Source organism: Lepidochelys olivacea (assembly GCF_965140295.1).
Source record: "Lepidochelys olivacea isolate rLepOli2 genome assembly, chromosome: 2".
Lineage (NCBI taxonomy): Eukaryota > Metazoa > Chordata > Testudines > Cheloniidae > Lepidochelys > Lepidochelys olivacea.
In genome coordinates this window covers 195,100,705-195,128,229 of record NC_140412.1, presented here as the reverse complement: position 1 = coordinate 195,128,229, position 27,525 = coordinate 195,100,705, and the positions used below count along the sequence as shown (strand labels likewise).

At 41.3% G+C, this 27,525-nt stretch overlaps 1 protein-coding gene across 3 annotated transcripts in view; it reads right to left on the bottom strand.

Moving 5' to 3' along the window:
* Positions 1-1,880: 1,880 nt before the first annotated feature.
* The window catches only part of TCAIM (T cell activation inhibitor, mitochondrial), a 45,475-nt gene continuing 19,830 nt past the window's right edge, over positions 1,881-27,525 (bottom strand). For all 3 annotated transcript variants that reach the window (XM_084620881.1, XM_084620883.1, XM_084620882.1), the window contains 6 exons: positions 22,272-22,394; positions 15,649-15,746; positions 9,872-9,963; positions 6,725-6,957; positions 5,431-5,562; positions 1,881-3,334 (listed from right to left, as the gene is read on the bottom strand). In XM_084620881.1, the coding sequence (XP_084477007.1) occupies positions 3,109-3,334; positions 5,431-5,562; positions 6,725-6,957; positions 9,872-9,963; positions 15,649-15,746; positions 22,272-22,394 (904 nt within the window). In that variant the 3' untranslated portion in view covers positions 1,881-3,108. The remainder of the gene's footprint in view (positions 3,335-5,430; positions 5,563-6,724; positions 6,958-9,871; positions 9,964-15,648; positions 15,747-22,271; positions 22,395-27,525) is intronic.

Genomic DNA, 27,525 nt, shown 5'->3' with positions numbered 1-27,525 from the left:
CCTGACTAATCTAATTGCCTTCTATGACCAGATAACTGGTTCTGTGGATGAGGGGAAAGCAGTGGACGTGTTGTTCCTTGACTTTAGCAAAGCTTTTGACACGGTCTCCCACAGTATTCTTGCCAGCAAGTTGAAGAAGTATGGGCTGGATGAATGGACTATAAGGTGGATAGAAAGTTGGCTAGATTGTCGGGCTCAACGGGTAGTGATCAATGGCTCCATGTCTAGTTGGCAGCCGGTATCAAGTGGAGTGTCCCAATGGTCAGTCCTTGGGCCGGTTTTGTTCAATATCTTCATAAATGATCTGGAGGGTGGTGTGGATTGCACCCTCAGCAAGTTTGTAGATGACACTAAACTGGGAGGAGAGGTAGATACGTGGGAGGGTAGGGATAGGATACAGAGGGACCTAGACAAATTAGAGGATTGGGCCAAAAGAAATCTGATAAGGTTCAACAAGGACAAGTGCAGAGTCCTGCACTTAAGACAGAAGAATCCCATGCACCACTACAGACTAGGGACTGAATGGCTCGGCAGCAGTTCTGCAGAAAAGGACCTAGAGGTTACAGTGGACGAGCAGCTGGATATGAGTCAACAGTGTGCCGTTGCTGCCAAGAAGGCCAATGGCATTTTGGGATGTATATGTAGGGGCATTGCCAGCAGATTGAAGGACTTGATCATTCCCCTCTATTCGACATTGGCGAGGCCTCATCTGGAGTACTGTGTCCAGTTTTGGGCCCCACACTACAAGAAAGATGTGGAAAAATTGGAAAACGTCCAGCGGAGGGCAACAAAAATGATTAGGGGACTGGAACACATGACTTATGAGGAGAGGCTGAGGGAACTCGGATTGTTTAGTCTGCGGAAGAGAAGAATGAGGGGGGATTTGATAGGTGCTTTCACTACCTGAAAGGGGGTTCCAAAGAGGATGGATCTAGACTATTCTCAGTGGTAGCAGATGACAGAACAAGGAGTAATGGTCTCAAGTTGCAGTGGGGGAGGTTTAGGTTGGATATTAGGAAAAACTTTTTCACTAGGAGGGTGGTGAAATACTGGAATGCATTACCTAGGGAGGTGGTGGAATCTCCTTCCTTAGAAGTTTTTAAGGTCAGGCTTGATTTAGTTGGGGATTGGTCCTGCTTTGAGCAGGGGGTTGGACTAGATGACCTCCTGAGGTCCCTTCCAACCCTGATATTCTATGATTCTATGATTAAAGGATTAGAAAGCATGCCTTATAGAGTGATAGACTAAAGAAGCTCAAGCTATTTAGTTTACCCAAGAGAAGGTTAAAGGATGACTTGATTACAGTCTGTCTGCACCCAAATGGGGAACAGATATTTGATAATAGGCTCTTCAATCTAGTAGACAAAAGGTATAACATGATCCAATGGCTGGGAGCTGAAGATAGACAAATTCAGATGGGAAATCAGGGGCGCCGGAATGGGAGGGCCAAGGGGCCATGGTCCTCGAACTTTTGAAAGTGGATGGGCCTGTCCTGTCCACTTTTCACCATGCGCCTGGCCCCCTGCTCCTTCAAAGACTTAAAACTTGGCCAAATTCAAGTGGATTTTCATGGGGAAGACAAGAGTCACATCCTTGACACAAAAATCAACCCTCTTGCTCCAAAGCACAGGGGTGCTAAGGCAGTTCAAAGAAGAGCAAGAAATATTTAACCTGGGCTAAATAATATTTTTTCCTTTGCTTCATTCTCAGAAATGGTGAACCATTTCAGCTGAAGTTTTCCAAAAAATCCAGCTGAAGGCAGAAAATTAGTATTGAAAATCTGGGCCCAAACTGTTAAAGTACAGCAAAGTTATAAGCAAGTGAAAACATGATCTTATAATGGGAGGTGGTGGGCAATTTTAACAACACAAACAATAATATACATAATTTATACACATTTATTTTACAGTATTTTTGCCAGTTCTGAAAGATGAATCCAAGTCCAAAAAATGTTAACTGGCTAGTTCCTTTCAGACGATTTTGCAAGATGTAGAACTCAAACATGGTGTGTATTTTAGTGTGAAATACAGTGAAACAGCAGCTTTTTAACGAGTCTAACATTTACTCAGAAAATAAGCTCTCAATCAGCTATTGGAGTTATCAAGTATAAATAAAATTCATTATGCCTGATCCTCAGGGTCGATTGTGAGCCTCATACTTACATTAGTGAGCACTTACGGTTATGAGTAGTCGCACTGACTTCTACCATCCCTAGATTTCATTGGGACTAGTCATGCAAATCAGCGCTCGCCAGTGTGAGTAAGAGTTTCATAGTCATGCCCATAGCTACAGTGTACTTAAAAACAATTGATGCATTTTATACTCCAGTAACAAATGATAGTAACAATAATGTAGATTGGAGATATATTTACAAAGAAGATGTCAAATATTTAAGTGTGAACACCTACTCCAATGGGCAGATATTGGATTGATATTTAAAATAAACTCCTCTTAAACAAATGTTCAAAGTACTGTTCCTGTCTGCATATAAAAACACTGAAGGATTTTTCATTCTTCTATATTTCTTATATAGTAAGATATACAGCAATATGTAACTACAATATTGGCACCAGATAATTAATGATATATAAAGGACTCTAGAATTATTTCTACAGCTTTTGCCGCCCCTAGAACTACTTTGACAAGATATTTCTTAATTTTTGAATCGAGTTAGTCACCTACTTTAGTTAGTACATAGTGCTTCGCTTTAAAGGTACAATTTCTATGAACTTTACAAAATCCATCCTGGAATATTCATGTACATGACAAACAAACCAAAACCCTTTTTGTAATCTTCAAATCCAATTCAACAGTTTTGTTTAACTATCAGAAATGCCCTTTCATTACCCCTTCCCTATGATGGGACTTCAAGAGGAGTATGGAAACCATACAGAATTTTATGCATGAACTAGCTATACTGTACATTATTCAGTAAGCTGTCAAGAACTGAAGTTCTACTTTCTGAGCAGCAATTAAAAGGAAAATTCTCGGCTTAGTCAGAATACTGATATCAAAATACAAGTTTAAATAATTTACTCTAAAAGAAAATAATTCATGTTTATAGCCTCTTAGTGAAAATAGACAGTTCCTCTGCCTATTAGACAGGCCTCAGCTTTTCCAGTTCCAAGGGATACAGAGGTCTCCATCTTGCAAGACTGAATAAAAGTGTGAAATGCAGAGGTGCATGCCTTGCAGGTATGGGAGCGATTCTTCCAGCAGTCGCTTACAACAATCTATCATCTGTGCATGTGAAATACTTGGCTCCTTATACAGTTGTTTCAGAGAAAATTTTTCAGTGGAAGCACTGATTAGCTCTTTTTCCATCACTGTCAACCTAGTATATTTTAAAAAGTTAGAAATTAGTGCTAAATATGAGGACCAAATACAATGATAAAATTAGTGCTTGGGCCTCCCCCCCAAATGTCCTTGAAAGACAAATATTTATATTCAGTGTGCATTTAGTTTCAATTTTTTCAAGTGTAGGTATAGTGTGACAGTTTTGAACGTGTAAAAATCTAACGTTTTTGTGTACAAATATGCAAACTGTGTGCGCGCAAGTGATTATGCCAAGTTGAGTACCTACAAAAGGAGGCCACATTTTAAAAACATTGCTGACTCACTTATTTGAAGAGCACTTTGTCGTTAAAAAAAGTCATGAGACTTCATTTTCAAGGCATCTTAAAGATAAAAACGTTTGTTCCTTTTTGAGATATTTAGTCAGCATTAAGAAACTAGGCTTGAAAGTATAAAAATAATTTCCTCATGTACCCAACTATCAAACCCTATATTCAGTATTCTGCAGGTGACTGAAAACACTGGATGACATCAAACAAAGGGGAGTGTAGCCACCTGCTCTATTTTAGGTGTTTGTAATATAGTTTACTGTTGCAAGAGAAATTCAGAATTCTTAACTCAGGACTTAGCAAATTAAATTATTTTTCAGTTCACCGTAGACAAAAAGGAATAAGAATAAACCAACTGACAAATCCAGCTTCTTAAAAGAAAAAGCTAGTATGTATGTACATTTGAGAACTGCAGTTTTAAAAAGCTGTCATGTAATACAAATCTGACAGTGTTGGTACAGATAAATGATAGACAAACTGAGCCATTCTAAATCCTGTATTGCTAAAACACTTTTACATATCCTATATGGGAGGATATACAGTTCCTTTATTTAATACAATCTTAAGGAGGATGCAAACAAACAGCCGAAAGTTTCACATGTACTGTGCTTAAGATTCAGATAATAAACAGGATACATGTGCAGACTTAGGATGTGTCTACATTATGGAGACTATACCAACATAACTTTGTTACTGTAGCTATGCCAGCATGATCTCATATATTGCAAGTGCAGCCTACACCAAGAGAGGGTGTTTTCCCAAAAACACCACCTCCCCAAATGATAATAGCTGTATTGACAGAAGTACTATTCCACTGACATAGATGCGTCTACACTTCGGGGTAGGTCGGCAGAGCTATGTTGGTAAGGGGTGTACATACTGACTCTTGAGCAGCGTAGCTATGTCTGTCTATTTTTAAGTGTAAGGCAGGCCTTAAAAATTACACCTTTACACCATGATCCTGCAACTGGATTAGTGCAGGCATCCCCTTGCACCTGCCTGGAACTCTGCATGAGCATCAGGGGCAGCCTCTTGCATTGTTCCAGCTGCAAGTTTGGGTCCTCAAAGATCAGTTTTAATTGGTTAGATTGGTATTCAAAAATTCTGGGTTCTTATTTTCTCCTGAAGTACCGATTATATGGTAAGCTCTCGAACAGTGAAGGGAGCTGCATCATCATGCTGCATTACGTGTTTGTGATTTCACTAACACTAACTCTGAATTCAGGTCTTGCCAAATAAGTAAAAAAAGAGGAAAATTTTCAGCTGTTTTAAAACATATTTATTTCTAATTTGAGTCCATATTAAGGATTCAGGACCTTAAAGGAAGATTTTAAAAACCTTTATTTGTATGTATCATAAAATATTTCCATATTCAATAAAGAATGCTCAATTGTGGAAATTATTGAGTTTCTGCATACTTTAGAAAGATTATTGAAAAATCATCAAGAGAAAGTTTCATTATATCTTATAAACAAAAAAAAATTAATTTTGTAATGAAATACAGCTGCTATGTAAACTGATAAGGAAGCAGTCAGCTGAACAGCAGTTCATAACAAATGACAGTTGGATGAGGTAATATATTTTATTGGACCAACTACTGGTGAGAGATAAGCTTTCAAGTTGGGTAAAACAGCAGATAGAACAGTGGCGGGAAAGGTGAGAACCTTTTTTGTAGGAAAAAGTTAACTCCCTTTTATATATCCTCAAATTTCTCTTATTGTTATAGATGTAAAACAAATAATTCAGTAATACAAGAAGTAGAAGAGAAACACAAGAGCTAGTGTACAAACTTGTTGAGAATACTTACTCTTCCTTTCTTTTCAGATTCTCTCTTGCTTGCTGTGCTTTGGTAATAATAAACCACTGAAGGGTTGCTGGATCACACATTGTTGGGATGTTAAAATGACCAAGTTCATGCAAGCTTGGAGCATACTTATCACTGTAATGAAACGTGATGCAAGTCAAAATAGGTGTATCTTATCACTTTTTGTACAAAAATATTGGTCATGGACAACAGAATGAGGAATTAAGGATAAGAAAATCCCACCTGATCAATAAATTCTAAATAATTCTTTGGTAAAGGTTTGAGGCACGAGTACAGAATGTTATTTTAGGTGTTCTGATTTTTTTTTTTTTTTTTTTAATTTCAGGAGTGTGGATCAGCGGAAGCAACTCAAAAGATACATATTAGTTTCCTGCTGCAGACAAACTATTGACTCACAAAACTTACTTTTTTTCCAGATAATTTCTCAGAGATTTAAACAAAGATTTAGATTTCAAAGGACTTTCTCCATTAGTTTAGCAATTTTACGATACGTTAAAATTTTACATTTAGCAGTCTTGTCAGAACCCTAACAAAACAACTGCAACTGAATTTCTTGAATCCCGCGTTCAACCAGTCCAATGATCTTATTAGCACCATACGTGGATGAAAAGCTTGCTCTGAAATGAATTCAAGCCAAGTACTCTCTTAGCAATAGCACATTATCTTAGTCACATAAACAAAGCCTAAATACATATGCCCTGGGCAGGGACTTCTACCCCCATTGAACTACAGTGGCTTATTAGATGCACATACTTGTGTGTCAGTGTAACAGCTGTTCATATGCTTGACAGATTGTTTAATCTATTCAATGCTATATTCCGTGCAGATGAGTTTAGAACGACAAAAATGCTATCCTCACTGGATGTGCATGATTTCCTTCTAGCTAACCTATCTCCAACTCAAGAAAAGTGCATGATTTCCTTCTAGCTAACCTATCTCCAACTCAAGAAAAACAGTTTGACACAGTTACATCATTTAGAAACAGATCATACTGATTCCATAACTACAAACAGGATTGACAGTGCCTAGTAAGTTGTAATGTGTGCATATTGTTTACAGGTTGTGCAGTCTTAATTAACTTGATGCAGGCAGTTAATATTTCCTGACACTACTTTAAAAATGTAAAATGTATTACAAACAGGGGATGTGAAAATGCCAAAGGAACAATATTTCAGCAAATGAGACTTTATGTATTGCTCTTAGTAATACTACAATCAGCATAGAGTGTAAAATGACCAAAAAGCTTTATAGAAGCAGCTATCCTGCAGACACATACCTTTCTAGAATCATTTGCAAGCCACGCAGACTACGAGGGTGAAATGATAGCCTACTGTTTAGCAATCTATTATAAAAAGCATCAAGAGTGGTGTAATACTCTTCAAGAGTTAGCAGTGGTTGCAGTTCTTCAATGTATGTTATTTGTATGCCTCCTAGAAGATGACTTATACGGTCCTCCAAAAGCAGCATCTTCTTTTGAAGTTTATAATAGCTAGGCAATCTCTCAAAAATCTGCACACACAAAAATACATTTCCTATAATTACACACAACACATGATAAAACTCTCTCCAAGAAATTAAGCGCTTATTAATTCACAACGGAATGAACCCTGAAGAAAATTAAGTATCTAACGATTCAAACAGAGAATTTAAATGTTACAACTGAAATTTTTATGCACTGTGAACACAAACTTGATTGGTAGGGCTGGGTGAACAGACAATGTTGTTTTGGGGGGCCAGTTGAGGAAAGAGAGAGGGTTACACAGAATCTCTATGAGAAGTTATGCTTTTTTGCTGGATTTTGTCCTACAAAGAAGCATTCATGTGTAGCCACTGACATGAGGGCTCATACACAACTACTGACAGATTAAAAAGTGTTCTCTCACTGCATTTCTAGCCCCATGTGTATGGTCCATAGTGTACAATAGAAGTGGTAACAGTAAGCTGTGTGCTTGTGAATGAAGAATGAGAGGGCGTGACTGTTAGGCAGCTGTGTGTGTGTGTCACATTGTATATGTAGCAACCCTGTTTCAGAATGACTTTTGTGTATTTATATATAAAAATATATGACCGCTTGTGTCCCATTATTATACACATTACCTTGATATACTAAATAAGATGACTAGTATGACATGGCCTATGAATTATAGGTTGTATATGTGCTAGTTTATCTAAAGTACATTAATTATACACATTGAATTTTTAAATGTGCATATGGACATAAATGAGAAAGAAAACGTTTTAGCTGTAGATGTACCGATGCCAACATATACTAGAATTGCACACAGGCATCAGCGTACCATGCTGCAGTGTGAACTGAAGGATCTTTCTCTTCCTTCTGTGCAAAAAGTCTGAGCTATCAGCTTGACTGAATAGAGAATAGTTTCAAAAGAAAAGACTGTGACAAACACTCAGTGGTACTAAAGTGGAAGTACAACCTTGTCTACATACAGATTTGCTCTGGTTTAATTAAAGGTGTGTTTTTAAACCAATTTAGTTAAATCAGTGCAAGACTGTGTGTACTTTTATTTTGGTTTAGGATTGGTTTAAGCCTATAAAAATGAGAGATTCAGTTCAACTGGTGAAGTTTGGCTGTAGACAAGACCTTCCAAACAGCAAACGCTGATCAGATAAGAATGAAAGCAGATCTTGCCAACAGTGATTATACCCCAGAATGGACAGCTAATTTAGCAATATTCATCAATGTTGCATTATTTCCATCATGAAGAAGTCAAAGGGAAAGCTGCAATTTCCCATGATAATTTGCAGCAGGAGGTCCAATCTGGTTATACAGGTAATGCAGTTGTTACCTTTTGCATACGATGACAAAGCAGGTGACTTTCAAAGTTATTTTAAGTTGTTTTAATTATGCTGGTCAATTTCTCATTAGTTTTAACTACAATATTTCAAAAAGGAAGTGAATTTACCTTTCAAGAACTTAAAGACCTTAAATCACACATTATCCTATACTAGTCTCAAAACATCAGCTTCCGACTCAATGTTTAAAAATACATTTAAGACACTAAATCATTAGAAGTTGTAATTTCTCTTTTTAATTAGACAAGGTGGTAGTTTGGAATCTGAACATGCAACTTCTATTAAAAAGGGTGAACATTCAAAGCACCTTCTCTCAAACTTTTTCTATTCAATGTGCTTTTGAATGAATTTTGCATTTAATTCCAATTTCTCAATTTACCAAAGATATAAATCATTCATCTTAACAAAACAGGAAAGAGAGTTAATAGAAACCTCTCACTCTACTGAGCTTACATAGACAAGGAACTAATCATCTGCTATAGAATTTTGTGTTGAGGAGCTGACTGCAATGTTAACTGCAGGCTGTAAGATAGTAATTTTATGGTCCTGCACTGCAACATTGTACATTTCCAAACAAGATAACTCACTCACCTGCCTCCCGTTCTTTCTTTTTGAATTTTATTCACATTTGTCTCCTTTTATGCAAGTCCTTTAAAAGCAGTAACTTCTCAGGTGACCAAATGCTACTCACTTATGTGGGCCAAGACCTGACAATACTGAACTAAACTCATTGGTGCGAAGAGTGATAATTCTGCATATGCCCTATGTAAATCTCCTCTTCAATGCCTACAATTCATATAATTGAACTGCACATAGCTAAATTTAAATTCACTGGAACTATGAAATATATGAAAATCATGTTTGAATGAAGTGATAAATATTTTCAGACATTTTGTTAAGTGATATCCTGGTGGTATCTGTGTATTATGTTAAAAGATTACTCCCTATAGTTCTTTGGAAACTATATATTATTATTAAAAAATGCCACAGAGTTTGCCACAGCCTGTTTGCAACAACAAACACTGAAATACCTATAGAAGTGTGTAAATAAAGGAGACACAAAAACGGATTCTTTCAGTATAAGATGGCTAGTTAATGAACAAGATGGAGTGCTGGGTACAGAAAGAGTAGTTTAGTAGATGTTGCAAAAAGAATTTGTGATCAACACAGCTCCCACTGAAATACAGAGCAAAAAATTCCCACTGAGTTCCCAGTGGTAGTGGGTTTTTTTTGGTCCGTTGAGACATTTTAGGGATGAAGAAATATTTCACCCGTGTGTGATCATGTTGCATTCTAGTTGTGAAAAAAGCCAATTTTGTTCACCCTTAGCATTAGACCAGAAGTTGATTTACTAGCAGAAACTGCAGTAAAAACTCAACCATAAAGATTATGGTTATTATTAACATCTACTGCAAAGGATTCGGTTTATAATGCAAGTATCAAGTTACGCTGAACATAGTAACTACATGCATTACGTTAAGTTACTTACCAGTTACCTGTAGCAATTCATGTCTTGGTTATAAACCTTTTAAAAATAAGTCATTTATACAAGGTGCCATTAACTAAATTAAGAAAAATATTAACTATCCTTTATCTGAAATTCTCTTACTTCGATCCAGTGGTGGTGAACATCCATTGTGCCTAGCATGACGTGGCCTGTTGCACTCATACCTGAACAGTCCGTGAATACTACTGTATGTCCTAATAATGAAACACAGTTTTTAGTCACTTTCCACAACTATGTAAGCCTTAACAATACTATTGCGTTTCACCAACAGTAAATCTTCACAACACAGACAAAAGTAAGTAGAAGCTTTTGCTACTCCCATCAATTGGAAACTCTCGTTCTGAAAGCTTAAATTCAAGGATTTTTCTACACGAAACTTGACCTAGTATTTTCCTTCCCTCCCCCTGCGTAGTTTCACTACTTAGAGTCTTATCTTATAGAGAGACTATTTTTGGACAACTATCAATATTGGGACAATACCATATTTAAACAACTCACAGAACACTGTATGCACTCAAGAAACAAACCATTAGATCACTATTATTTGTATTAAATAAAGTAACTTTAAGCTGAATATGGTAAATATTGCCCAGATCACCACTATAACATTTCCTGGGGGGCACCCAGGGTTGTGAGACACCTCTCTACCACTTGCCCTTAGAGTGAAGAAGCCTTGTCTGTGCCTGCCATGGATCAGCTCCCCAACCTCATCAGCCTCTGGCAATATAAGCACTCCCCTCTAGGCCTCTGTCACTCTGTAGGTTAGTGATAGGCATGCTCCAGCCCTCCAAGTATCTCCTTGGAGTGTCCAGCCCCCATCTACTGGCCACTTGCAGTATTCACTGATTTGCTGCTTCCAAAGAAACAGTACATCCCAGCTTACCAGTTGCACCTCAAATCACCACTCCACTTAACTCACAGTGTTTAGGTTCGTTTACAGTGACATCAAATGCAAGTTTAACAAAGCACAGAGATTCAAATAGTAACAAGGAGAAATATTGTAAACCAAAGGTTACATATTAAATAAAATCATAACACACAATCTAGAGCCAGACTTAATTAACAAGATACTCTCATGTCTAGTACAGTATTGCTCACCCAAAATCCTTGCAGTGCTTTACAGCTAGGTTGGCTGTGACCCTTTTTTCATGAGACATGCATGCTGCCAGTTTGCGTCCTAGATGAAGGATTTTGCACTCCAAAATAAAGCAGAGCAATCCTTTGTCTTTATTCATAGAGGACACCCCCCCCCCCGCTGTTAGTTTCCTCCTGCAGATTTCCTCTCTTGCAGATTTTCCAATCTCTCAGTTTGCACCCAGCTCAGTATGCAAATAAGCATACAATACACAAATGGCCAGACAAGGAGACAGGTATCTGTTACCTCCTTCTTGAAAGGAACATCTCCATGGTACATCACCTCCTGGTGACCTGCCTTAAGTTCAAGACCTTAAGAGCATAATTTTCAGTACAGATACATAACTTCTTAAATATTATATGTACATGGATTTCACAATGGATTATGACAAGCAGTGGATAACTGGCTCTCAGCAGAGACCTCACACGCCACCCTTTGGTGAACTTTTATGCAGATATCTGACCCCAGGTATCCCTATATTATGTGTATATTATTGTGTATGATAATCCTTGATCATACACATTGTAAGGAGAGTGGTCACTTTGGATAAGCTATTACCAGCAGGAGAGTGAGTTTGTGTTGGGGGGGGGGGGTGAGAAAACCTGGATTTGTGCTGGAAATGGCCCACCTTGATTATCATACAGATTGTAAGGAGAGTGATCACTTTAGATAAGCTATTACCAGCAGGAGAGTGGGGTGGGAGGAGGTATTTTTTCATGCTTTTTGTGTGTATATAATAAGATCTTCTACACTTTCCACAGCATGCATCTGATGAAGTGAGTTGTAGCTCACGAAAGCTTATGCTCAAATAAATTGGTTAGTCTCTAAGGTGCCACAAGTACTCCTTTTCTTTTTGCGAATACAGACTAACACAGCTGTTACTCTGAAACCTATATACAATCCTACACACCCTCTGTGCTGTTTGATAGCCTTCTCTCTCGCCGACATAATGCTGTGCACACGAGTGCTTACAGCGGCAAAACTTATGTCGCTTGGGGTGTGTGCTTTTTTCACACCCGAGTGACAAATGTTTTGCCCTCAGAAGTGTTTGTGCAGACATGGCATTAGTTTTCCATGAGAAAGACAGAGTTGAAAGGAACACTCCCAAGGAGTCATCTCAAAAACAGGGATAAAAGGAAATAAAAGTATTCTCATAATGACCTCTACCTACCTGTAAGACAGTAATTATTCCTGGGGGTGGGAGAGAAGGCTGAGAATGCGGACACAGTTAATCATCCGAGTATTCATCTAGGGCAGAGGCCAAATTTGCAGGGTCCAAGGAATAATTATATACACAATCGTATATTAGCATATTGATACTTCTCATCGATAAACATTACCTTTCCAAGGTTCTTTATAGGGTTGAACAATGTGGGACAATCTCACCTGTCTTTTAATTTAATAAGTGAGTTCTCAAGTGAACGAATGATTATTCAAAACTGAGAATCTTGAGAAAGACTAAGTGTGATGCCATGTGTGCTGGCCAAAAGTTATTGCCACAGAACAAGCTGCTGTATCAGAGGAGTCACATCGTAACCTGAAAGTGTTCAGAGATGCTCAATCCTTCTTGGACAAGAGATTTGATTTCAGAATGTAGGTCTTCTGGAATATGATCTACAAGAGAAGATTACTTGACCCAAGTAAAAAAAGTTCTTAGAAGCCCTACTGGCCAGGTAATTGGGTATTCTGAGAGTTAGTGATCCATCTTTTTGTCTCCTTGTCCCCAAGGAAAGATTATAATTACTACAACAACTTACTCATTTCCAGGGTAGCAGAGACCATAAGTGAACCCAGTATCTAGTTCTGGTTCTAATGGCCTGTGATGGGATGTTAGATGGGGTGGGATCTGAGTTACCCAGGGGAAAGAATGTTCTGTAGTATCTGGCTGGTGAATCTTGCCCATATGCTCAGGGTTTAGCTGATCGCCATATTTGGGGTCGGGAGGGAATTTTCCTCCAGAGCAGATTGGAAGAGGCCCTGGAGGTTTTTTGCCTTCCTCTGTAGCATGGGTCATGGGTCACTTGCTGGAGGATTCTCTGCTCCTTGAAGTCTTTAAACCACCATTTGAGGTCTTCAATAGCTCAGACATAGGTGAGGTTTTTCGCAGGAGTGGGTGGGTGAGATTCTGTGGCCTGCGTTGTGCAGGAGGTCAGACTAGATGATCATAATGGTCCCTTCTGACCTTAGTATCTATGAATCTATGAACTTTTGTCCTGCCTGGGGCACCTGTTAGTTTATCATTCTTCTTGGACACTGGTGGCATGGATGAAGCAGAGAGCCACAGATCTCAGGTAGTTTCAGAAGTCCCTCTGACAGAAAAAGCTATCTTAGAGTCATTTGTCTGGACTGTGTAACTATTTGTGGGATTTCTCCTCCATAGTGCAAACAGGCAAATGTAGTTCTTTCACCTGTCTATCCAATGAACCTTAAATAACTTGTATTCATCAAGAGGTAAGACAGAAGCTGAGTCTAGTGTCATCTAGGTCAGGAGAGCTAAAGATGGAGGAAGGAGCTTCTAATCCTTTACTGCAGGGGTAGCCAACCTGTGGCTCTGGAGCCACATGCAGCTCTTCAGAAGTTAATATGTGATTCCTTGTATAGGCACCGACTCCGGGGCTAGAGCTACAGGCTCCAACTTTCCCATGTGCTGGGGGCTGCTCACACTCAACCCATGGCTCTGCCACAGGCCCTGCCCCCACTCCACCCCTTTCCACACCCTCCCCTGAGCCTGCCATGCCCTTGCTCCTCCGCCCCAGAGCCTCCTGCACGCCACGAAACAGCTGATCAGGAGGTGCAGGGAGGTAGGGGGAGGTGCTGATCGGTGGGGCTTCTAGTGGGTGGGAGGCGCTGGGAGGAGCTGATGGGGGGCTACTGGTGTATTACTGTGGCTCTTTGGCAATGTACGTTGGTAAATTCTGGCTCCTTCTCAGGCTCAGGTTGGCCACCCCTGTTTTACTGAAAATAACTTCCCAATGATTCACCCTTTCTAATCCGAAGGATCCTCTTGAAGAGCAGCCATCGCTACCCCTGTGAGTTGATCTGGGACACTCTGATGACAATACATCTTGATTCCTACATGTATACTTCTCTGAAGGAATGCAAAGAGACGGGGCATTAAGCCCAGGTTCACATGGGCCATAAGAATAAGGGCGTTGTGTATAGGAATCTCAGGTTCTAAAGCAGGGGTGGACAAACTATGGCCTGCGGGCTGGATCTGGCCTGTCAGCAATTTTAATTTGGCCCTTGAACTTCTGCAGGGAGCAGGGTCTGTGGCTTGCCCCACTCCAGCACTCTAGCCGGGGAGCAGGGTTAGGGGCCACTCTGCACGGCTCCCAGAAGCAGCAGCATGTCCCCCCTCCGACTCCTACGTGTTGGGACAGCCAGGGGGCTCTACTCCGCACACTGATCCCGCAGCTCCCATTGGCCAATGGGAGCTGCAGGGGCGGCGCCTGTGGATGGGGCAGCACACAGCAGAGCTGCCTCGCCGCACCAGTGCGTAGGAGGCAGAGGGGGGACATGCAGCTGCTTCCAGGAGCTGCTTGAGGTAAGTGCCACCCGGAGCCTGCACCCCTGAGCCACCCTCCCATGCCCCAACCTCTTGCCCCAGCCCTGATCCCCCTCTGTCCTAGCTCAGAGCACTCTCCTACACCCCAACGCCACCCCAGAGCCTGCAGCCCCACCCCATGTCCCAACCCCCTGCCCCAGCCCTGATCCCCCTCCCACACTCCAAACCCCTCTGTCCCAGCCTGGAGCCCCCTCCTACACCCTCACCTCCAGCCCCACCCCAGAGCCCTCACCCCCGCCCCACCTGCCCCAGCCTAGAGCCCCCTCCCACACCCTGAACTCCTCATTTCTGGCCCCACCCCAGAGCCCACGCCCCCATCCACAGCCCTCACCCCCTCCCGCACCCCAACCCCAATTTTGTGAGCATTCATGGCCCGCCATACAATTTCTATACCCAGATGTGGCTCTCGGGCCAAAAAGTTTGCCCAGTCCTGTTCTAAAGTGTCTGTGCCTTCATACCTAAATGTTTCTCTGGCAAATAAAATACAACTCAGTATTTGGAAGCATGCAGTTGACTCGCGTGAAGACTAAAAATACTGGATCCTAAAGCAAGGGTTAACACTTAGTGTACAAATCAGCATGCCAATAAAAAAAAATAAATAAATCAAATATATTGCATCTATGGCTGCTTTATTTACAAGGAGTGTACTTTCAGATATTCAAATACTCAAACCTCTTTTGAGGTATTCATTAAGCATTTGTGTTTAATATGGCCAATATGAATGAATGTCAACTATATAATGTGACAGTAACAAGAAATGCTAAGAATCATATTTATAGTTATATTTTGTGATCACTTTGATATGTTGTGACTATTTTTCACCTGTCATTATTAAACATGTATAAACATATGTATATTTACTGTAAGATTGATAGTATGAATACCTTAAATTGTGAGTTTCTGAATATCTGAAAGTACAGTCTTTAGATGAGTCAAGATGAAGATTTCAAGCTGAAATAAGCAAGTACTTTTAAATCCTGATATTGTAGACAGTTACTAGACAATCGTCAGTATTGAAATAAAATAACTTGAATTTTAAACTATGTATCACTGCTAATTTCTTAAGTAACTCAGGCAGGTTGTTCTATGCTTTCATGAAGAACACCATAAGATTCATGCTTATCTTTACATGATTACTATATCATGACACACAAAAGAGAAAAGTAATAGGAAATATACCTTTAACGTTCCTTAGTACTTCTGGACTCTGCTGAGCTAAACGACCTAGACTGTGTAGCTGGCTACAACGATGGGCAATACCCCAGCTTCTTTGCCATCTAAAGAAAAATTACTTGAGAATATATCACTCAGTCTTTTAAAAGGATTTTTTTAAAAAAATGTAAGACAGTGCCCAAAGTGTGCTAAGATCTTTACAATAAAACAGTAATTCATAGCAACAAAAATCACAGTCACTGGAGAGGAATAAATAGCAAATAACCCAACTGGGAATGTGTATAAAGTGATCTGAGTCATACACTACTCAAATTTTATATATAAACCAATAATTAAGGTAATTAAAATGGAAAATGTAGAATTTCTTTTGCAGTGAGTGCCATATTGAAGATGGTGCAGGTGAAATGGGGAAAAACAAACTGAAAAAAGCTAAAAACTATAACCTGGATATGCAAAAAGCAGCTATTTGTTTCTCTGGATACTTTCTTTGTATTTTTTCTATGCACAGAAGGGAGTTCAGTACAAAAGTTTTATTCATAAAACCTTACTGATTTCTTAGAAGAGGACAAAAGGTTAGGACTGTAAAGTCTATTGCAGCCTCAGCCCTGTTCCTAAAAAGACTTACACATGTACTTTATGCAGTGAGTATATAGCCCTGGAGCACGCATGAAGTTGGCGCCTAGAGTACCCCTGGAAAAAAGTTAGTGGGTGCTTAGCACTCTCCAGCAGCCAGTGCCCGCCTTCCTCCCCAGCGCCTCCAGTCCACTGGTGGCTCTGCCAATAAGTGCCTCTCGCCCAATGTGATCAGCTGTTTCATGGCATGCAGGAGGCGCTTGAGGGGAGAGGGGAGGAGCAGGGACGAGGTGCACTCAGAGGAGAGGGCGGAACTGGGTGGGATGAGGCAGGGTGGAGGCAGGGCCGGAGCAGGGGATTGAGCACCCCTGGAGGAAGCCAGCGCCTATGAGTATGTCCATTGATTTCAATTGGGTTACTCACACAGCATAAAGTTAAGTAGGTGTACTTACAAGTAACTAGCCCTTAATTACTCAGTTATACAGGCGCTTTACAGCCAAGCAAGGGGGAAAGATTCCCCTGGAGAGTTTAGCCAAGTATTTAGATCATATACTGAATGGGTTGATTTGGCTTGCTATTAGGGGAACTATTGTACTGGAATTGAAAGTTTTATGTGCATGTACTATAAGTAAGGAGGAAAAACATCTCTAAAAAATTTCCTGCATCATATCGTGCAGAAAGTAGTGTCTTTGTTTTTTTTGAATGTCCAGTCAGAGTAAGTTATCCATTCATAAGAACGGCCATACTGGGTCAGACCAAAGGTCCATCTAGCCCAGTATCCTGTCTTCCGACAGTGACCAATGCCAGGTGTCCCAGAGAGAATGAACAGAACAGGTAATCATCAAAGGATCCATCCCCAGTCGCCCATTCCCAGCTTCTGGCAAACAGAGGCTAGGGACACCATCCCTGACCATCCTGGCTAATAGCCATTGATGGACTTATCCGCCATTAATTTTTCTAATTCTTTTTTGAAATCTGTTATAGTCTTGGCCTTCACAACATCCTCTGGCAAGGAGTTCCACAGGTTGACTGTGCGTTGTGTGAAAAAAATACTTCCTTTTGTTTGTTTAAAGCCTGCTGCCTATTAATTTCATTTAGTGGCCCCTAGTTTGTGTGTTATAAGAAGGAGTAAATAACACTTCCTTATTCACTTTCTCCACACCAGTCATGATTTTTATAGACCTCTATCATATTCCCCCTTAGTTGTCTCTTTTCCAAGCTGAAAAGTCCCATTCTTATTAATCTCTCCTCATACGGCAGCCGTTCCATACCCCTAATCATTTTTGTTGCCCTTTTCATAGCTGGATTCATACAGATGTTTATGATTTATAATATTTAACTGAGACATTAGGATAACTTTTGCTGCTATCAAAATGTGCCTATATTAAAACCACAAAAATACATGAACTTTAATTCACCTTCTGTTCAGGTATTACAGCATGTGTATATTAAAAAAAAAAATCATTCACCATTTTGAGATCCCCTCAACACTGACACAGAACAGGCAAGTTAAGGATAATGTTTCAGATAGTGATTAAACTCTGAGGTTTCTTGGTCACTATACCCTCAACATTATGTTAACAGAGTTTACAATTATGGGCCAGATCTTCAGCTTGCCTAGGTCCCTTTTCAGTGTATGTAAAACTGCCTCAAACATAAAACTGACTGTTACCACAGAATAGGAGAATCCTTAGTTAGCATAAAGCCAGCGTAGCAATTCAGCATCAGGGGCGCAGAGGGATGGTACCAGGCAAGGGCCCTTATGGGACAACTACAGCAAGGCATAACTCAGATCAGCCTAAGAGCTACTCCATGTTACACTTTCAGGCTTCTTTGACCCTCAATAGCTCCAGGATTGGGGACTCAAAAAAGGTGGCTTAGAGCCTGCACCCTCTGCTAAAATGTTCCAAGCATAAGCTTGAAATGGCTGAGGATCAAGCCCTTTATTTACTTTTAAAACCTCCAACCATGTTAGTATTGACCTGTAAGAGGTAGAAGTAGCAGTTTCCCATTAAGATATAATTACTTCTCAGTTCAAAAAAATTTCTGAACAGGAAGCTGCATTTTTTTGTAAATTTTTTCATTATAATGTGAACTTTCCATAAAATCTAACAATATAGTATTACAGTATTTTGATAACTGACTATGAAAGAAAAAATTAAAAACCACAAACAAGCAAATTTCATTCTATGTTCAGAAAGATTCTATCAACTTGTTTTGATTTGGTTTTACTATGCAGTGAGGACTTCATAGAAGAGCTAGTCTTAGGAAATAACCTTGGATCGAGCGATCATGAGCTAATTAAGTTTAAATTAAATGGAAGGATAATCAAAATCAGCTCATCAACTATGACCTTTTATTTCAAAAGTGCAGACTTTGGCAAATTAAGGGAATTAGTTAAAGAAGTCAACTGAAAAGCTCAAGGACTTAAATGTGGAGGAGGCTTGGAATTTCTTCAAAATCAACTTCTAGCAGGGCATTTTGAGTCATGAGTTGACTCAGCACCCCGTCACTCAAATCCTCACCAGTATACATTAATTGGGACTGGACTGAAAGACAGGTAGTTGGCACAGTGTGCCAATTAACTGAGTAAAGATATAGCTCAAGGCTAATTGGGTAGAAGAAACCCCTGCAGCTGGGACTATATAAGTAGACAGGAAGGAAGTGCTAGGGAGGAGAGTAGGAAGGAAAGCAGTAATAGACAGGACGGGCTGCTGCTAATACTCCACCCTTTCCCCAGAAGCAAGTGAGGAAGCTGGCTACTGATTGTAAGCAGTATGTAAATAACGCTCCAGGCTGTGGCCTTCTGAAGGAATATAAAGCACAGTGGTGTTTAAGACAACTTGGAGTTGTTGTGGTTAGTCACTGAGGCTGGAAATGACTCTCAGGGGACCACCCTATGACACAACTATACAAAAGTTATCTGAAATTTGCATCCCAAGCAAAGGAAAAAAGCTTGTAGGGAAAGGCTCCAACCAGCTGGATGAATAGCCACCTCAAAAAGATTATTAAGAGTAAGCTGAGAGTTTGTAAGGAATGGAAAAAAGGGTTGATCAATAAAGAAAGCTACATCTGGAGGTTATAAAAATGTAAGAATAGTTAGAACTATAAAAAATCAAGATGAATTAACTCTTGCAAAGGAAATTAAAATCTTTTTAGTTTACATAAAAATAGAATAAGGAAGGGTGGAATTGGGCTGCTATGCAGTGAGGATGGGAAGGAAATTAAAGATAATCTAGATATGACTCAGAAACTAAATGAATTCATTGCCGGGTTTCAATAAGGATGATCATATGGAACATGTGCATGAAGGCAGTATAGTTGATGAAAGAGCCTGTGTAGAAATGGAAATTACTACATCTGAGATGGAAGAAAAACAGATCTTAACATGCTCGGATCAGGGGCCTGGATAATTTCAATTCCAAAATATGAAAGAACTGGAACATGAGACTGTTAGTCCAGTAGCAAGGATTTTTAATTAAGTCAGGGTAATCCCATATGACTGGAGAATAGCTAATGTCAGACCTATATTTAAGAAAGGTAAAAGAAGTTATCCAGGCAGTCAGAACAACAGGTCAGTAACTAGTATGCAAGGCTTTAGAACAAATTGTGAAGGAAAGAGCAAGTTCATGGGAGATAAAATGCTAAAAGGACATAATGCAACATGGATTTACCAAAAGTAGATCACATCAGACTAACGTGATCTTCTTTCAGAAAATCTCTTATTTTAGATGAGAGAAATGGAGTAGATCTTATATACCTGGACTTCAGTAAAGCATTTAATATGGTACCAAATGAGAAATTATTAGTTAAATTAGGGAAGATGGGGATCAGTACAAGATCTGTAAGATGGATAAGGAACTGGTTAAATGGGGAGAAGGCCACGGGTTGTGCTGAAAGGTGAACTATTGGACTGGAGGGAGGTTACTAGTGGAGTTCCTCAAGAATTGGTCTTGGAAACAATCTTTTTCAATATTTTTATTAATGACGGTGGCACAAAAAGTATGTGTGAGCTAATGAAATCTGCTGAGGATACTAAGTTGGGAAGCATCGTCAATACAGAGGAAGACTGGAACATTTTACAGGAAGATCTGGATTATCTTGAGGACTGGAGTGACAGAAATGGGATGAAATTCAGTAAGAAAAAGCTAATAAGAATTTTTGCTACAAGCTAGCAGCTCGTCAGTTGGAAGCAACAGAGGAGAAGAGAGACCTGGGTCTGTGGGTTGGATCACAGGATGACTGTGAGCCACCAGTACGATGCGGCTGTGAAAAAGGTAAATGAGATCCAAGAATGCATCAGGCAAGGCATTTCCAGTAGAGATAGACATATTAATGCCATGTACAAGGCACTGATAAGACCTCATATGGAATATTGCGTACAATTCTGGTCACCCACGCTCAAGAAAGATGAATTCAAACCAGAAAAGGTGCAGAGAAGAGTTAATAGGGTGATCAGGGGAATAGAGGGCCTAATCTTATGAGAGGAGACTGGAAGAGCTTGACTTGTTAACTTTAGCAAAAAGAAGGCTGCTCTCTAAAAATGTATTAGGGCAGTAAATTACCAGGGAGGGTGAAGAGCTATTTAAGATAAAGAGCAGTGTTGGCACAAGAACAAATGGATATAAACTGACCACAAACAAATTCAGGCTGGAAATTAGAAGGAAGTTCCTAACCATGAGATGGGCGAGGTTGTGGAAAAGCCTCCTATTGGGAGTTGTGGAGGCAAACAACTTAGTTAGTTTCAAGAGGGAGCTGTACAAATGTATGAGTGAGATTGTATGATGGGGTTGCTTGTGACAGTAAGGGGCAGCTCAGTCCAGTTTGTCTGATGTTCCTAAAAGCTCATGCTTCAGGTTTTTAGCCAGCCACCTGCAGGGGTCAGGAAGGGATATTTCCCCAACCCCCTACTTCCTCCCAGTGGATTCTGGGTTTTCTGAATATCACTCCTGTGAAGCATCAAGGACAGCCATGGCTGGAGAGGGCCATTTGACATGGAGGATCAGGACTCTGAGGTGGCACCAAGCATTCTCTCTCTCAAATGCCTGGCTGGCTGGTTCTCGCTCCTATGCTTAGGGTCTAACTGATCGCCATATGTGGGGTTGGGAAGGACCTTGGGGGTTTTTCACCTTCCCCTGCAATGTGTGGGTGTGAGTCACTTGCAAGGATTATCTGTATTCATTTCATAAGTATTTCCCATTCATTTCACTGTCATAGGTGCACCTTGGTCCCTCCTATTTTCTGCCTGTGGCACATAATAGTCTAGTCTTCTGTGGGCTGAAAAATACTTGAGTTTAATTTCAGTTGTTGGGTTACTGTGTGGCTGTTGGCGGCTTGTGATAGATAGTCAGACTAGATGATCTGGTGGGCCCTTCTAGCTTTAAACTCTGTTACTGCACTAAACAAACCTAAAAGCTATTTAACTCAAAACTTTCACAATATACCCTGAAGAGATGCATTTTTGTTCTCAAATATTAACGACTTGTATTTTCTAAGAAATATTTTGGAGTAAAGAAACTCAAGTACAGAACCCCGCCTGGTTTTTAAAGCTATTACAATATTCCCTCCGTGGACTTGTTTCTGATATTTTTGACAACAATACCTTTACTAAGTATTCACAAGTTGTCAATAAGTACCATATGTAGCATCAGAAGAAAAGCTAAGTTGTTTAAGCTAAGTTAGTTATATAAGAAAGCTCAAGCCCCGATTCAGGAAACCAATTTTATCCAGCAAAGTACATAAACACATGATTAGGTCCTATTGACTACAACAGAACCGAACCACATGCTTAAGTGTTTTCCTGAATTGGTGACCATTCTACTAGGTAGTACAATCTCCTGACTTTTAAATGCAAATTTTTAGTCTCATACAAGTCTGATGAAAATATCTTATTCAGTGGAGTTCTGCCTTTATGATTACATATAAAACAGACATTTTGCTGGAATACACTTTTTTAAAGCTTAACTGCATTACTTTGTTTTTAGACTGTGGCCTTACAAAATTGTAAATGATGCTAGTTTTGACACTTTTAAGTTACATCTTCTGTACTTCATTACCTGATATCAGAGAGCTGTAGCTGATGAGTGAGTTCATCTTTTAAACGGTTTAATTCTTCCCTAAGTGGTAAGCTGTTTCTCAGCTTCTTTACTGCACTTTTTTCACTATTATCTAACCAGGAGCTGTAAAAAAAAAAATAAAAAAAATGGCTATTCAAAACCATATTTCTCAGGCACATTGTACTGCTATGTAAAAACATTAATGTCTACTTTAAGACTCATGTCAAGTTACCAGATCAGGTAATGTTTTAAAAATCTATTTTTAGGGTAACATTTCTATTATAGTATAACCAACAGATAACTGTAGATCAGTCACTGAATCATGTTCCCACGGGTCTAGAACACTTCGAAAGCAGCTTCTTAAGAGATTTAATGGATAAAACATTTTGAAATGATCTAGTTTATTATCATCAACATGTTCCCATTACGCCTCTGGTGTTTAGGGCAGTGACGAAGCTCCTCCACTACTGTCTGTTTTCTGGCAAGTCTTTCAATGGCTCCCTAGCTGTGTCCCAGTTTTTTTTCAACTCAGCTTCCACAGCTCTTCTCCATGTTTTTGCGTGGCCTCATTTTCACTTGCCTTCAGGTGTCCATTTTAATGCTATTCTGGTAATGGAATCAGTTTCCATTTGAAGCACATGGCCAATCCACCTCCAGTCCTCCTCCTAACGATGGTGCTCATATCTTCTTGGCTGCACTGTGTGAATAGGTCTTGGTTTGAGATTGTACGGAAGCGACTCATAGGAGGGTCATGAAAGGTCAAGTGCCCTCCCAGAGGCAAGTCTGGGCGGGGAGAAGGGGCGGGGCCAGAGCCGGAAGTGAAGGAGCAGGGCCAGAGTCTCTTTTAGCCACATTTCCTGGGATGCTACCAGTGCAGCGCAGTGTCTCGGCTGATGGGGAAAGCACCTGGCTGTGGCAGCAGTAGGCTGCCCCCCACCATAGCTCAGCTTCTGGCATGCTCAGAGTCGGCTCCTGTCCCAGAAGGACAGTGGCTGCTGCCACTCCCTCCCGTGGCTCCACTTCTGGGGACAGGAGCTGACTGAGCATGCTGGGTGGGGAGGGGGCACAGATTTGCTCAGCTGCTATCCTGGAAGCTAAGCCTGGGCAGGAGGCAGCCTGCTGCTGCCACAGCCAGGCATTCTCCCAGGCAGCAGCCAAGAGTGGCTCTGCCCTGCTCCCTGCCTGGCTCTACCTGCCAGGCAGAGCAGCCAAATGTGCCGGAGGAGGAGCCAGCACAGCGAGAGCACAGAAATCCCCTCACAGGTAATGTGGGATAGGGAGAGCATGGGGGCCCTGGGCTAGGGTGGAGACACATGGGGAGGTCACGTATCCTCCCCTTAGCTGGTGCTCCCGCTCCCCCAATAGTGGGGGGGCACCAGTCGTCATAAGAATTTTTCTGAGGCAGGTTGTATGGAATGAAGACAGTTTGGACATGTCATACTTTCTTATTCCCCAGCATTCTGCACTATAAAGTAGTGTTGAAAGTACACAGCTCAGATAAACCTTGAGTTTGGTTTTGGTGTTGTATATTGATGATTTCCAGAGACTGTATTTGAGCTCCTAAAGGTGTTCCTGGCTTTACTGATTCTGTTCTGGATGTCCTGGCTTGTTCCACTGTTCTGGCTGATGGTACTGCCCAAGCATGTAAATGTCCCTACATTGGTGAGAGCATGATCCTCTATCCGTACTGGTGATGGTGAGCCAATATTAAAGGTCACGATACGTCTTACTGCGGTTGATTTTCAATTTGCTGGATGAATGTGTTGAGTCGAGTTGTTTTTTCTTGTATACAGTGTTGGGTATGTGATAGGAGAGAGATCATCTGCGAAGTCCAGGCCTTCAAGGGATGTGAAGGGTGTTAATGCCTTGATAGGTCTTCTCTTGTACGCCGCATTACCCAGTCGATGGCAATATTGATGAGGACTGCAGACATGATGCACCCCTGATGTACTCCTATTCTGACTTCAAAACTGAGCTCATGCAACTGAGCACATGTAAACATGATTTACATGTGATCAACACTACATGTAAAGTTGGAAAATTAGCTTGATGATGTTGATTATACAGAGAGGGATTCCATATGCCCGCAGAATGCACCATAGGCTGGTCCTGTGAATTCTATCAAAAGCCTTCTCAAAGTCTATGAAGTTTATCTAGAGTTGCCATAGCCATTCTAAGCATTGTTCTATTATGTTTCGTAGAGTGAAGATCTGGTCTGCGCATCCAGGCCCTTTTCGAAAACAGGCTTGCTCTTTTCTAAGAACGCTATCAACTGCCTCTAATATACACTGGACTATGATCTTACACAATACCTTTGCTTGGCACAGATAAGTGTGATACCACACCAGTTATTACAATCACCGAGTTCCTTTCTTTGGTATCTTCACTATAACCCCATTGGTCCACTCATTTGGCACTTTTTCCCTTTCCCAGACAAATGTAAATAGAGGGGCCAGTATAGATGCTGATAACTCAGATTTTACCTTGAACAATTCTGCAAGTTATCCTTGCCAGGAGCTTTCCCATTTTTTTAAGGATTTGATGACTTGAATGATCTCTTTCGGAGCTGGGGTGTCTGTGTTGATATCAAGATCTTCTCCCTCCTGAATGTTTGCTTCCTCTATAGGTGGCTCCCTGTTCAGCAATTCTTTGAAATGCTCTGTCCAGACCATTTCTTGTTCTTTTTCTGATGTCAGTAAGTGGCCTTGTTTGTCCCTGATGAGAATGTTTGTTGGTGTCTCCTGTTTGCCACTGATAAGCCATGTCATTTGATAGACTATTCCTTGTTCAACATGAGCAGTTGCATCCTCTGCTTGTGTTGCCAGATTATCAATATAATGTCGTTTGTCCGCTCTCACAAGGCGTTTAACCTCCTGGTGTGCCTTGCTCTACTACTTGTGGTATTTGTCCTTTAGCTTCTGGGATTGTGTGTCTAAAACTTTTTTCTTCAGGGCTTGTCTGGTTTATCTGGCGTTCCACGTGCTGGGTGTAATCCACTCCTTTCGCTTCACTGCTTTGTTTATAGATTGTCCCACTTTTTGTTGATCTCCTCATTTGCATTCCCCCCCTTCATCAAGGGCTGCAAGTTCCTGAAACCTGTTCTTTAACTGCAGAACAAAAGCTTTCTGTATTTCAGGGGATTTTAGCTTGTCAATATCATAACGTCTATGTCCCTTGTTTGGTGGAGGCTGTCAAAAGGTGGTGGTCTGCTCCCCTTCTCACTTTCACATCTGTCAGCAAGTGTCGTCATTTGCCATTGATCATCGTATGGTCAATCTGGTTCTTATTTCTGCCATTTGGAGAACCTCATGTCAGCTTGTGAATTTCACAATGTTGAAATAGGGTTCCGCTGATGCCTAGATCATTCAATATTGCAGAAATCAACAAGCCTCTCCATTTTCATTCATGGTGCCACACTCATGTCTTCCCATTGCTCTGTCGTTGTTTGTGTTGTCCTTACTCACCTTGGCATTCAGGTCTCCCGTGATAATAGTTAGGTTGTAGTGTGGTACTCTCTCTAACTACGCCTATAGTGCAAGGTAGAATTTGTCCTTTGCTTCTTCATCACTGTCATTTGTTGGAGCATAGCACTGGATCGGGGTGATTACTGTGTTTCCCTTTCAGTCTGGCTCTCATAAGACTGCTGCTGATTGACTTCCACTCAAGCAGGGACCGCTCCACTCCCTTCTCCAAAAAGATGGAAACCACCTCAGAATGTTGTCCATCAATACAGCAAAGTTTCTCCCAAGGCTGCTGTTAATCTTTTGTCTGGCCCCTCCCCTACAGACCAGTCCGGCATGGTTGAACCTGCCAGGAGCAAAAGTCCTTGCTGAGCCAGACTCTGGGGATTGTTACAGCATGCGAGCTGTCTCGCCATGACAGGGCACGGACACCAGAGGGCAGTTAGCCAATACAGAAATACTAAATTTGACCACTCTTGTGGCAATGAAATGTGTTCGAGCTCTTTCCCAAGTCTTTGTACCAACTATGGCATGACAAAACAATAGTCTGACACTTCAGTGCCACAGAAGCTCCCTCTGTGTATGTTATCACAGCTCTCAATGCACCCAGAGAATGCATAAATTTATTGAGTTACTTTAAAACCACAGCTATACCTCACTGGCAAAGTCAGCTACAAATTGAAAGTCTTTTGAGCCCTATTGGTACCGAATGAGTTTAAGCACTATGGGAGTATTATCATGCCTCATTTAACCACAGAAGTCAGCTTCAAGAACCACATACTGAGAACATGCTCATAGCACTACAGCAATATTGATACTGTATATCTTGCTGACTGCTCTGAAAGGATGGAAGTAGAATGATGAGATCTATCCCATCAGACCTACACCACCATAGAAAATGCCAACTCAGTCTTGCTGTGAAGTAGGACCAGCCTTAGGGAAAATAGCACCCTGGGTGAACTTGTATTTTGGTGTCCCTGGCCCCCACTGCCTCCCTGGGCTCCCCACCCACGCCCATTGCTCTGGCCCTCACTGCCTCCCTGGGCTCTCTACAACGGGTCAGCAGCCTAAGGGGAGGTACAGCGACAGGAAGGCACCAGAGAGCTATGGTGGCAGGGAAGCATGGTGACCAGAGAGCCCCGGAAAGGAGAGAGGGAACCAGAGGAGTACAGATAGTTTGCTTGTGTGGGAAGGCAGGGGAGGGGTAGTGACACGTAGTGAGGGGTAGGGGGCTCCAAAAGGGCAGATCTCTCCTCACACCCCAATACTAAGCATCCCCAATATTAAACTGCCCCTTCCCAGTCCCACAGAAGGGGGGCTATTTGGGGGCAGGGAAGATTAAAATGCACTCCAGTGCACTGGAGTAGCTAGGATGGGTGGTGATGGAGGAAGGGTCACTCCCGAAATATCTCCAACCCCCTGCAGTGACAACTTCCTTTGGGATGAGCAAGAGAAAGGTGGAGCCCCTGAGAGCTGGGGAACTGGGTGGTCAGTGTGTGGAATGGGGGAGGGGAGAACCTCAAAGACCTGGGGGATACCCTGAGAACTGGGGAGAATGGGGGGGCCCTGAGAACTGGGAGGCTGGCACCTGGGGGGCAGAGACAGGGGCTTCCTGGAACCTGGGGGGTGCGGGGGGGGGGGGAAGAGCTGGAAGCCCTGGGAGGCCCTCTGAGAGCTGGGACATGGGGTCAGGAAACCCCCTCCCCCTACTCTCTCTTGCAGTTTCAGAGAGAGAGAGAGAGAGAGAGAAATTTCAGAGAAGAGGCCAGAAATTTCTAGTTCCCACTGGTTGG